This window comes from Danio aesculapii, chromosome 3 (genome assembly GCF_903798145.1).
Source record: "Danio aesculapii chromosome 3, fDanAes4.1, whole genome shotgun sequence".
Classification (NCBI taxonomy): Eukaryota; Metazoa; Chordata; class Actinopteri; order Cypriniformes; family Danionidae; genus Danio; species Danio aesculapii.
The window spans coordinates 27,191,580-27,204,820 of NC_079437.1; the positions used below are offsets into that span (position 1 = coordinate 27,191,580).

At 33.5% G+C, this 13,241-nt stretch overlaps 1 protein-coding gene across 2 annotated transcripts in view; it reads right to left on the minus strand.

The window, feature by feature from the left end:
• Nucleotides 1-13,241, minus strand: part of rbfox1 (RNA binding fox-1 homolog 1) — a 263,123-nt gene that overhangs the window by 28,944 nt on the left and 220,938 nt on the right. For both annotated transcript variants that reach the window (XM_056453542.1, XM_056453543.1), the window contains exons 8-9: nucleotides 12,011-12,146; nucleotides 8,903-8,942 (exon numbers count right to left, since the gene is read on the minus strand). In XM_056453542.1, the coding sequence (XP_056309517.1) occupies nucleotides 8,903-8,942; nucleotides 12,011-12,146 (176 nt within the window). The remainder of the gene's footprint in view (nucleotides 1-8,902; nucleotides 8,943-12,010; nucleotides 12,147-13,241) is intronic.

Here is a 13,241-nt window from a genome sequence, read left to right on the forward strand (position 1 = left end):
TACAGATATAAAATACTGTAAATATACAGCAAGATAAATGGTGCTGTAAAAGTAAATACAGTATTTTTGCTGTAGTTACTGGCAAGTTACTGGCAAACTGCTGTCAGGAAGTTAGTGTAGATTCTACAGTATCTTGTTAACACACTGTAAAAATGCTTAATTAAGACCTACAAGTCAATATTTCAGTGAATTTAAGACTTTTTTAGGCCTAAAATTAGGTTTTTGAAATTTAAGACATTTTAAGACTTTTTAAGACCATCCTGTGCTCAAATTTACATGATTAATACGTAAATAAATGAAAATTTTAAACATTACCTAAATATAATCTATAATCTACCCTTGGTACACTTGGAATCACAGCTGTATTTTGTCTGGTCAAGCGATGTTTCTTCTTTCTTTGATGTTTCTTGATTAACTAACAAGTATATTACTCGATTATTCTATTTTATATAATAGCAAAATATACAAAAACAAACAAATAAATAAATAAATAAAGAATAAAACTTTTTAAGGTACTCCAATCCCTAAACCTTTAAAAAAAGATATGTCTTAAAAGGATAGTTCACCCAATTTAAATCTGTCATCATTTACTTACCTACCACTTGTTCCAAACCTTTATGAATTATTTTTGTTTCTGTTGAACTCAAAAAAGATATTTTGAAGAATGTTGGTAACAGGTAAATATTGACTTCCTATATTTACACACCATAGAAGTCAAATCAAATGAAATCAAATCACTTTTATTGCCACATCAGAAGCATGATACTATGATGAGTGAAAAGCTTATGAGTGTGATGAGTATGACGAGTATGAGTGAAAGTCACAGTCAAAAAGGTGTACACATAGTTAGAGTCATTAGTGATTACTGGTTTCTAACATTCTTTTGAGTTCAACTTAAAAAAAAAATGCTAGATCGGGTTTTGAAAAAGTGGAGGGAGAATAAATGATGACAGAATTATCATTTTTGGGTGAACTATTCTTTTACGTAAAGGTTTACAGAGCTGATGGGCTTGTGTGTACAGCTCTGCTCTTTCTCTGTTTCTCCGGGGCTCACTGGTCTCCTGACCCTGCCATTCTCTACACCAGACCCGCAGGCTGTGGTAATTACCAAACTCCCTCTGCCTGCTCACACACACATGCACGCATACACACACGCACACACACATACCTCTGTCTCCAGCTCTCTCTGTAATGACTCACTGGCTAATTCAACACCCCTTAGCAAACCCTTTCATTTACTCGCATAACGGCATGATGCATCTGGTAAAGTGAGAATGCCATTTTATGATTAATTAGCAATTAATTAATTGTAGATAGTTCTTTAAATCAATACAGCTTATCAGTAGTCAATAAAAAAAGACATCAAATAGACGTAATTAATATGCACAGCTTTAACACACGTGTGGCTTACATGCAAAACAAAAAGCAGATCTAGACTTTAATTTAATAAAATATATTTATATATTTTTTGCTTGTTTGTTTGATTGTTTGCTTGATTTAGCAATCATGCTACCACTTATTTTATTTTAATATTTATTTTTTAATATGCTGTCATAAACACCTCAGTACAAATCAAAAATTAATCCCTTTTTTTAAAACCACACTGAATTTAATTACCGAGGAAAATCAAACTCTGAAAAGGCAATCAAATATAAAACCAATTCAAATGAAGGGGAATTAATATCTTTCTTCCAATGTTTGGAGAAACAGAATGGGGCATCAACCACGTCCATTGTGGACAGGATTATCAGATCGCTAAATTATCTGAAATGGATTAGCATATCATCTACTCTATCTCAACTAGTACATTAGGTCATGAAACATGTTTATTGAAATTTTATCTGTGTGAGTTACGTTACATAAAGACAGATGAATTGGTCTAATAACTAAATGACGTAAGCCTTTAACACATTCATCAGAAAATGTTGGCTTTTTTATTTTACATGACACCCTTTTTTACATTATATATTTTTTTAAATGCACAATATCCTATGCTAATTCATTCATTTTCCTTCGGCTTAGTCCCTTATCAAGGGTCACCACAGAGGAATGAACCATCAACTATTGCAGCAACGTTTTACACAGTGTATGCCCTTCCAGATGCAACCCAGTACTGGTAAACCTATGGTGATTTGGCAATAAAATATTTATCTAAAATATAGCATGAACACATTGACCCTTCCAGCCGCAACCCATCACTGGGAAACATCCATACACACGCATACACTTCGGTCAATTTTAGGATACCCAATTCACCTGTACCACATGTCTTTGAACTGTGTAGGGGAAACCGGAGCACCCGGAGGAAACCCACGCGAACAACATGCAAACTCCACACAGAAATGCCAACTGACCCAGCCGAGGCTTGAACCAGCGACCTTCTTGCTGTGAGGCAAACGTGCTACACACTGCTCCACCGCATCGCCCTTATCAAGAAATATTTCTTTTTACAATACTAGCCTTTTATTTACAGGAAATGAATTTTCCTGTGGGTGACAATACTTGCATTTTGAGTATTATTTGCACATGCTGTCAAGCCGGTCAAAATATGCCATTGAAGTAGATCAACCTTACAATATTACGGTTAACGACTAATCGCTTTATTGATCTTTAAATCAAATGTCAATCAATCACGCAATTATTGTTGGAAATTGACATTCCTAACTTAAAGCTTCACGATTTTTGTAAATTACACAGTATTTAACTGTAATATAAATGTTGTAATGTGAATGTTGTAATATGAATATGTATGTTACTGTTTTTAAAAAGTTGCAATGTGAAAATTACTACATATTTTACTGTAAACATATACAATACTTTATATACATATACAGCAAGATAAATGGTGCTGTTAATGTAAATACAGTATTTTGCTGTAATTGATTTACAGTAATTAACTGGTAAACTGCTGCATGTAAGTTACTGTAGTTTCTACAGGATATTGTTAACACATTGTAAAAATGCTGGATTCCACCACACACAATTTGTGTTAGGACAACATGAAGAAATTAAGTTGACTTATTAGTTTTTATAAATTTAAGTGGATTGAACATGAAACAATTAAGTTATCCCCAAAAAACCCTTAGGAATTATGTTGTTTCAGCTTATTTAGTTTGAACAAACAGCAAACATGATTTTTTGAGAGCAGTGTATAGCGTGATATGTCTGAACGAGTCACCAGCACTCTGTTTTTTGACAGACGGGGGCCGTGGGCTGCATCTACACGACTCTGAAGCTCCATTAGGCCTGGTCAACTAACCTCGGGGAAACTGACAGGGTGTGCAGGTGCCAGAGAGCAGTGGTCAGGACTTTAACGCTGGGATGCGCATCTGGAGAGAGGCCACCATTCATCATTATGACTCACAGATAGGGCTCCACTGACTCCTGACTGCTCGTATCTATCTGCGGCGCATGTGGACATACTCAGCTTATCATGGTTATTGATGCGCATGGAGCCTTTCTCATACTTTTACTAGAGCGTCTGTTTGACTGCCACCACTGCTTGATGGCCTAAGGTACCTGAAAAGAATCTAGACGGGGATATAATAAAGAATAAGGGCCTCAATGCTGTTTTTTTAGTGTATAAAAGTGCATAACAGTGTGCAACAGTTTGGCTGTAACAGTTTAACTGAGCTTATTTTATCTCTTTAAATGGATAGTTCACCCAAAAAGGAACATTCCGTCATTGTTTATGTACCCTTTACTTGTCACGCATCTGTTTGTTTGTTGAACACAAATGAAGATATTTTGAAGAAAGCTAGAAACCTGTAACCATAGTAGTACTTGTTTTTCCTACTATGCTATTGATGTCAATGGTTAAAGTTTTACAATACTCTTCAAATATCTTCTTTGAACTGAAGAAAGAAACTCAGTGACTAGGTAATTTGTGAGAAATTTGTTATTTTGGGGTGAACTATCCTTTAACTTTCGCTGTCATGAGATGTTTGAAGTTGATAAGTTCTCAAAAGTTCTAGATTAAATCATTCATTGCTTTGAGGATTTGAGAGTTGAAAGAAAGATTATCTTGAATTTACTCAAGTGCTTTAGGCAGTGTTTCTAAGTTTAACAAACTTTTGTTTTTTACTTCAGCATTAACAGTAATAAGTGACTGTGAGCCACTGATTTAATGAATCATTTATTTAACTGATTCTTTTAAAACACTGAGCAAAAAGAGTGACTCTCTATGGGGGAGTCATTTAATTATTCACTTAACCAACTTGTTCAAAACAAAGTTTCATTCAAAGATGTCATGAAATGGTTATTTGGAATTGGAACTCTTCTTCTTTGTTGAGAAAAAATGCAGTTAAGCTCTGGGTAAATGTTAAATATGTGACAAGCTTAATTTGAAACAAGCAATGCTGTTTGTGGAAGAACCTGAAATGTAAAAAATCTTAATTTTTGATAAAACAAAGCCTCAGCTTCTAAATCACTAAATAAAACTCAAATCTCTACAGCATTGTCAGTTTAAACAGCACGGAACTATTTAAATATCCAGTGTATATAATATAATATAATATAATGTAACGGAGGCCAGCTAGCAAAGTGCTGTGCAGGTAAACCCTACTCCTCTGACCTCTAAAGGCTTTATACGCGTGGTCGCATAGTCATCGCCATGGCCGTTGGTGACGCTGACGCGCACCTCTCGAAAATTTAACTACATGTCGCAACGACGTGTAGTGAAAAGCTCTGTGATTGGTCAGCTTGATAGCGCTGACAAGTAGGGGCGGAGGTGAGAGCCAAGTGAGCCCTATGCAGCGATTGTTTACAAGTGTTGAGTCCCGTGAAGAAGCTCTAGATGGAAACTTTTGTTTTATGTTTACATTATGATTAAAGTTGCTGCACATTCGCTGGTTCCCGCCTCTGAATGAGTGAGTTTAAGCCACTTGTACAGTAAGGTAGTGTTCAGAATAAAACTAAACACCAGCGAAGAAACTCGACACAGAGGAAAATAAACACCTATAACTGCCAGCTAGCGTTTCGGTGTTATTGCGGAGGAACACAAACAGCACGCAGAAGGATAAATACACGGCTATATACGCGCATTACACATGCCGTGGGTCACGCCGATCACTTGACGCAGAAGTATAAACCAGGCTTAAGGGGGCTCTAGTGACAGATGCTAGAGGCCATGGTCTTTAGCCTCCTTGTTAGAGCAACCGACTCCCATACAAAGAATCGCTTGTTCGATCCCAGATCAGATCGGGTTGAGTGCAGAAAGATAATTATATTATATTATATTATATTATATTATATTATATTATATTATATTATATTATATTATATTATATTATATTATATTATTTTTTATTTTTTATTATTTTTTTTATATTATATTATATTATATTATATTATATTATATTATATTATATTATACTATATTATATTATATTATATTTTATTATATTATATTATTTTTTCTTATATTATATTATATTATATTATTATATTATATTATTATATTATATTATATTATATTATATTATATTATATTATATTATATTATATTATATTATATTATATTATATTATTTTTTTAGTATATTATATTATATTATATTATATTATATTATATTATATTATATTATATTATATTATATTATATTATATTATATTATATTATATTATATTATATTACTACTTGTATTATATTTGAATAGTGGATTACATTTTGACTATAATGCCTGAAATATTTAATATATACTTGCACTAAAAAACAACAACACTTTCTTATAAGACTTTGCTGTTTTTCATGTAATCTCAGTGTGTTTCCTGGTCAAAATGATGAGGGCACACTGAAAGGTTTCCAATCATTACTGATGTTGTGAACGCATTTGTTTGTTATACCGTGGCTTTGGGCATTTTCGGAATCTTCCCGAAATGAAAAGTCAGCCGCGTGAGGCAAATGTGAAGCGCTTTATATTACAGATTAAATGGAGAGATATTACCCATGCTGTGTCGTTTGTATTTGGTGGATCTCCCTGCCTTATTGCACCCTGCATGTGGCACATGTTCAGTTTTCCTTTGTTTAACTTGCTCGTCTTAAGGCCGTCTGTCGCATGCAAGCACAGCTTCATTTCCCAGACCTAATCCAGCATTCAGTACATTTAGCAGAGCACTCAGCAAATTAAGACTGCTAATAAACAAATACACTTCTTGGATAGTTTCTAATGAATATTAGATGATCTTATCGCAGTGGAACAATCAATCCCAGACGCTGTGGCTCTGTGCTAATGACAAGGGAGCAGAGGAAGCATTACAGCAGCCGTCCTGCCATTTCGACGCATATTTCTGCCCTGTACAATTTGCTTGGTCCCGGAGGAGGGCGAATTGGGGGAGATTCATCAGGCTGTGTCAGGCTCAATGAGACATGGCCTTGAGGAGAATAAGCGTTCGGTCTCCACCTCAGCTCCAGATGCTCCTGCTTATCTCGAAATGTGGAGCTCCAGATAAACACACAAGTGCCAGTACAGTTGAAGACAAAATGATTACAGTAGCCCTCCTGAGAAATATGTATTCTTTTTCAGATATTTCCCAAGTGATGTTTAACAGAGCAAGGACAGTTTTCAAAGTATTTAAGATTATTTATTTTTCTTCTGAAGTCTTCATCATTAATTAGTCTTAATTCTTTTAGTCTGACTGGAATAAAAATAAATAAATATATTTTTTTAAAAATGCAATTCGATATTATTATCCCCCTTAGGATTATTATTATTTTTTGATTGGCTACAGAACAAACCACTGTTGTCTAATGCCTAATTAACCTATCTTGCCTAGTTGACCTGAACACAAGTATCTTGCAAAATAACTAGTAAAACATTATGTACTGTCATCATGGAAAAAAACCTAAACAAATTAGTTATTAAAAATTGGTTATTAAAACTGTTTAAAAATGTGTTAAAAATAAAACACTTCTTGTTGTTAAAGAGCACTTGGGACATATTTGAATAAGATCTAAACTTTCACAGAAGGGCTAATTATTTTGCCTTCTGTAGATCACACACAAGCAAGTTGGAGATTTACACTGGCCATACTGTACATACTGCATTATTTACTTTATCTGAAAAAAGTTAGAAATAAATATTATATATTAAAACCTAAAAATAAAATCCAAATTAAAATCTAATCTAAAAATTATATCTTTTTATTTAAATTTATTTAAAATAATTTTCAGATTTTTTATTGTGTAATAATAATAATAATAATAATAATAATAATAATAATAATAATAATAATAATAATAATAATAATAAATACTGTTTCTCAGTAATGGGTTGTGGCTGGAAGGGCATCCGCTGCTTAAAACATGCTGGAATATTGGCGAAAAAAGAGACTAAGCTGAAGGAAAATTAATAATTGAATGCTTTTTTAAATAATTATTTGATATTTTTAGTAATTTACCCCCAAGTTAATACCAATTTTCACACAGTTGCCTACCCTTTACCATAGCCTGATGCGAACCCTCTAAAAAATTGAACTACACATCTCGATGACATGGGCTGCAAGATCTGTGGTCGGCTTGGTATTGGTGACAGATGTAGATGGGGCTGAGAGACGAGTGTACGTGTAACTGAGGGCGCTGAGCGAGGCTGGTGACCGGAGGTTTAGGAGGACAGATTTGGCCATATTTACTTTTGTGATTTAAGTTGTTGAATGTTCACTGGTTCCTGCCTCTTTCTTCCTTGAATGAGTGAAAGTTTCAACTATTTCGACAGTAGCATTGGATGCAACTCTGGCATAAACTCAAATCACTGGTAAAGAACCTGGACACCATGGACCATAGAAACAGCACTGGCTGCTAGTGTTTCAGAAGAATTATTGCCAGAGCCGCACAAACAGAATGCAAAAGTATAACATCTCACAACAACATTGGCTACATACAATTAGGCTTAAGTTGGCTGGAAGAGGCTTGGTTGACTTCATTTTCAGTGGTCAGATCAGGAAGTGGTGAGGAAAAAATAAAAACTAAGAGTGTTAGAAATTTTTGCAAGAAACATACTTGTTCTTGCTGACTCTTAAGCAACAATTTTGTTGATGATCATTTTGAATGTGTAAAAGATGAGAGAAAAATTGTTGCCTGTAAATTTTGGTCTATTATTTGTGTAGATAAAACAGATCCTGAACACCAACAACAAATGTGCCATCTTGTAAAACTGTGTGGTTTGCAGAGTAATTGTGGTCGCCAATTTGAAAGTGAAAATAAAAGGTGAGCGTGCATTGAAAAATGTGTTCAAATCTGCATTTTGATAACAACTTAAATGTACAATATTTGCACACAAATAAAAAAAAATTAGCTTCAGGAAAAAACTAATTGTGTTAGAAATCTTTGTTAAAAACTTAGTTGGCCTTGCTGACTCTTAATCATTTTGTTGATAATCATTTTGAAAGGATAAAAATGGTTGCCTGTAAAATTTGGTATATGTGTAGATATAAAATTGATCCTTAACACCAATGACAAATATGTCATCTTGTAAAATAGTGTGGTCAGTGTTTTATCCGAAATTGAAAGTGAAAGTAAAAGGTAAGCGTCCACTGAAAAATGTTTTCAAGCATGTGTTTTAATAACGACTTGAAAAATATATAATGTTTGCATTTTACAAATAATATTCACTAATTACAAATGAAGAATATATTGAGGATTTGCACTATTTAAATGAAAAGAAATTGTAGGTATTTTAAAAATATTTTATATCATAAACCTGGATAACCTGTAAACCTGTTAGATATATATACAGTATTTATTACTTGTGTGTGTAACTCTCTACACCATTAATTAATTAAATGCTCACAATAAAAACAACAATGAATCAGCTGGTGGGTTTGAGGTCGGAGGGAGGAACAGGAGGGGGGGGGGTATGGGGGATTTACAGTACATGATCATTCAAGGACGGCATGCGAATACTTACATAAATATCTGCACCGTAAAACCCGTCCTGGTAAACAACACTGGAAAGATGCAAACACACGCGCACACACAGACACAAACACCAAACAAAACAAACAAAACACATCAATATTAGTGCATGTTCCCATGCAAGCAAAACCAACCCCATCTCTAGCCAGGGTTAGTGGAGCAGAATAAGAAATACACACACGCGCTGAATAATCCACAAGCACTCGTCACTTTTGAACATTTTTGCAAGGAGATTGTGGAGGAAAGGTTTTGGAGAGAGGTCACAGAGAGCTGGACTTTTCCTATGTAGTACAGTTTTCATTTTAAACCCTAAGCTATTATTTTAATATAACTATTACTAATAATAAAAAAATGGTAGAAGAAAAATAAAATGTGGAGGTGAGGAAATGAATAGATGGGTGGAATGGCTGGATGAATAACATTATTATTATTATTATTTATTTATTAAATGCTGTTTATGTATATATCATTATTACTGTATTCTGTGTACTGTATATATTATTCATATTTCATATAGTATTTAAAAATATATTATATTAATCAAACACTGGTTAGGAATTAATTGCATTTATAAAATTAAAGTCTAGATTTTTTTTTTTTATTTTGTCGACACTTTCAGCCTTTGGCTTTCTTATGTTTGATATTTTCTCTGTAAAATATACTTTCTTAAAAAGTTGAAATAAAGTTTAAACATCTTTTATTCACTGTCAATTGTATTCAAAATGTAGCTTGAGGGTGACAATGAGGTTAAATTTGAATATTAAAATGTGATTGGTCCTCATTCTCAAATTATTTGTGTATAGAATTGTGAATAAAATGAATGTAATAATTCCTGAAGGAATAACATGCTGATCATAACGGTATGATACATGAATGTGCTCCACGCAGGTTTTTTGCATCTCGTATGAACAGCAGCTATGCTAATTATTCTTTTTATTCTCTATTTCCACCTGAGGATACTCATCCCGAGGCCCCCAGAGACTATGCAGCGCCACTGATGCAGTGACAATACCAGATCACAAGGTTTCCATAATCCTGGACCAGGCCGTATCCTGAGCAGCTGCTGTGGTGGTCATGGAGGATTGGAGAGCATGAGACTGATTCCTATGACGCTCCAGGGACAGACGAGTCTCGCTGACGTAAAGCTTCTACAGCCTCCGTTGCTAGACTGCAGCTCTGCACAAGACGTTTGACCAGTGGAGAAATGGTCGTGCCCAACTGAGACTCGTTTTTCTCAAGGTTTTTTAATTCTTCACTTTCACCAATTGGTAAAGTTTTTCCTTGCCACTGTCGCCACTGGCTTGCATGGTTCGGGACCTGTAGAGCTGCAGGTGGATGGATTTGCTCTTCAGTGTTTGGACTCTCAGTAGTGAATATTAAAGCACACTGAACTAAGCTAAACTGAACTGAACTTAAACATTGAAAACTCAACTGACACAGTTTCAATTTACTATGATCTTCTATGTGAAGCTGCTTTGACACAATCCACATTGTAAAAGTGCTATACAAATCAAGGTGAATCATTTAGTAAATAGTGTAAATCACATCAGATGTGCTCCAACATTAGGTACATTCAAATCAAGACTTAAAACACATCTGTTTAGCTGTGCATTTACCGAACGAGCACTGTGCCACGTCTGACAGTTCACACTATTATGTCTTTCTTTTCTTTTTCATTCTTTTATAACCTGTTTTAACACATTTTCATCTGTTTTAATTATTTTTAATTCTTTTAATCATTTTTATTTTCCTTTCTCTTTTATACTTGTTTATGTAAAGCACTTTGAATTACCATCGTGTATGAATTGTGCTATAGAAATAAGCTTGCCTTGAGTTGCCTAAATCCAAATTTAATCTATTTTGTATGTAATACGGTAATGTAACATTACAAACACTGATATTTCCTTTAAGATCTATTTTTAGGTAGAAAAATTATATTTCTGAAGCACTAAAATACACATAATTCTTAAAATTATAATAAAATAGATATATTTTGTCTGCAATGACATGGAAAAAACAAAAATTGAAACAAACTACATATAACACTTTTTTTCTCGTGCCTTACAAGTTCCACAATTTCCTTTAGTAGCTGTTTAGGAAATCAATTGGACATACAGTATGCACACATACTGTAATATACATATCACTCCAGTAATAATTCCAGAAGATGTAAAAGTCTGATAGATCTTATGTTATGTTATGACAAACCAACAGCTTTTTTTGCTGCCTTACTACAAGTGTTAGTTCTGACACTTCCTTTTGCTGCAGTTTATCATTAGAACTACTGAGGTGGTCATTTTGACTGTTTTTAATTTTTGTAATTTAATAATTTCTAGTACAAAGTTTATTGTCTAGTAGCCTAACTACACATTTATAGGTTGTAATACCAAAAATTTGGTATTTTTAGGGTAACGACTTCACTAAATATGACAACAGACATTCAAAGCTTAATTTTATTATATCAATAAAAGCTTTCAATGCAATAATGACATGACAATATGATGTTTAATGAGAACAGTCACATTGACCACTATGGTAATTCTAGTAGTTATAGAATTCTGGTAGTTCCAGTGTCAAGTTTTATGATAGTTTAACTGGAATGCTTTACCTTATTATATATTATATATTTTTTGCTTAAATCCTGTAACCTACCCATTCATCAGTTTACACACTACAACAAAAACTAAAATCCAGCCTGGGCCCCGACTCCACATGACAAAAAAAAAAAAAAAAAAAAAAATCTACAAACTCCACCAAACCTCCTCCAACATCAACTCACATTTACACACTAACACACACACACACTAAATCAGAAATAAAATCATCCGAATCCCCATCCGACTCCTCAGAGATCCCGAAATACATGTGCATTCACTTATAGGAGAGGATTTACATAATGTTATCAATACAAAAACATCGACCATGGCAGAAGAGCATGAGTCGAGTGTGGTCATTTCTTGCAGGATGCATGACATGCGGCACCGTCTCTGTGTGCACGGCTCCAGACTCATGCATGTTACAGCAGCCCGGTGGAGAAGGGAAGTAAGAGAGAGACGACCAAAGTGTGTTTTTGTTTACGTGTATGTGTGTTGTTTCTTACCCTCCATAGGCTGGGATGTGTGGGGGAGGCGCGGCTGCCCGAAACGTGTTGTAGACGGTGCGGCCTCTTCCTCTTAAATGTGCCCCTCTGTACGCCGCCGCTGCCGCCGTGGCTGCTGGGTATGGGAAGCCTGGCACTGCAGGGAAAGACAGAGTGTTTACATGAAATAAATTGTTGTATAGGTTTGGAACAGTAGCCTAAAAGGGGAACACAATTTTGTAAAGCTAAATACAGACTTTTAACACAATCCAAAATGCCGAATTGCAGAATCTGACAGAGAATGTGGAGTCAGACAGTCATTACTGCAAAATAAACTCCCATCAGGGTGATTACATGGCTACTTATGAAATAAGCAGCCAAATACATTAAGTATTGATCTGCTGTGAAATTATTTTAATAAGTGAGAGGAGGAGGATACAAGGAGATGTGAAACCAGAACAGTTTTAGTCAAATATTCAGCTACAGTATAAGCAGTTCACAAATATTGAAATATATATACACACTACCGGTCAAATGTTTGGGGCTAGTAGGATTTTTAAAGGTTTTAAAATAAGCTGCTTCTGCTCACCAAGGCTTCATTTATTTCATCAAACATACAGTACAAATTGTAAAATTGTGAAATGTTATTGCACTATAAAATAACTGTTCAAAAGTAGTTTATAAATTAATTTAACTATTTATTCCAGTGATTTTAATGATGAATTTTCAGCTTCATTTGTCCAGTCTTCAGAGTCACATGATCCCTTAGAAATCACTCTTATATTATTATTATTATTATTATTATTATTATTATTATTATTATTATTATTATTATTATTATTATTATTATTATTATTATTATTATTATTATTATTAGTGGTAATAGTAATAAAAGCAAAAATGACTGGAGTAATAATTTCATTTGAAACTACATACATTAAGTAATAAATAAATATTTAATAAATAAGTATTTAACAATTTAACATTTTTTTACATTTAAAAAATGCTGCCTTCGTGAACAAAAAAATTGTATTTAAACTATTAAATAAAATTTATAATTATAAAAAAAGACAGACTCCAAACTATTTGACTTTTTTTGTATATATATATATATATATATATATATATATATATATATATATATATATATATATATATATATATATATATATATATACATACAGTTGAAGTCAGAATTATTAGCCCCCCTAAATATTTTTTCCCTCAATGTCTGTTTCTAAACATAATAGTT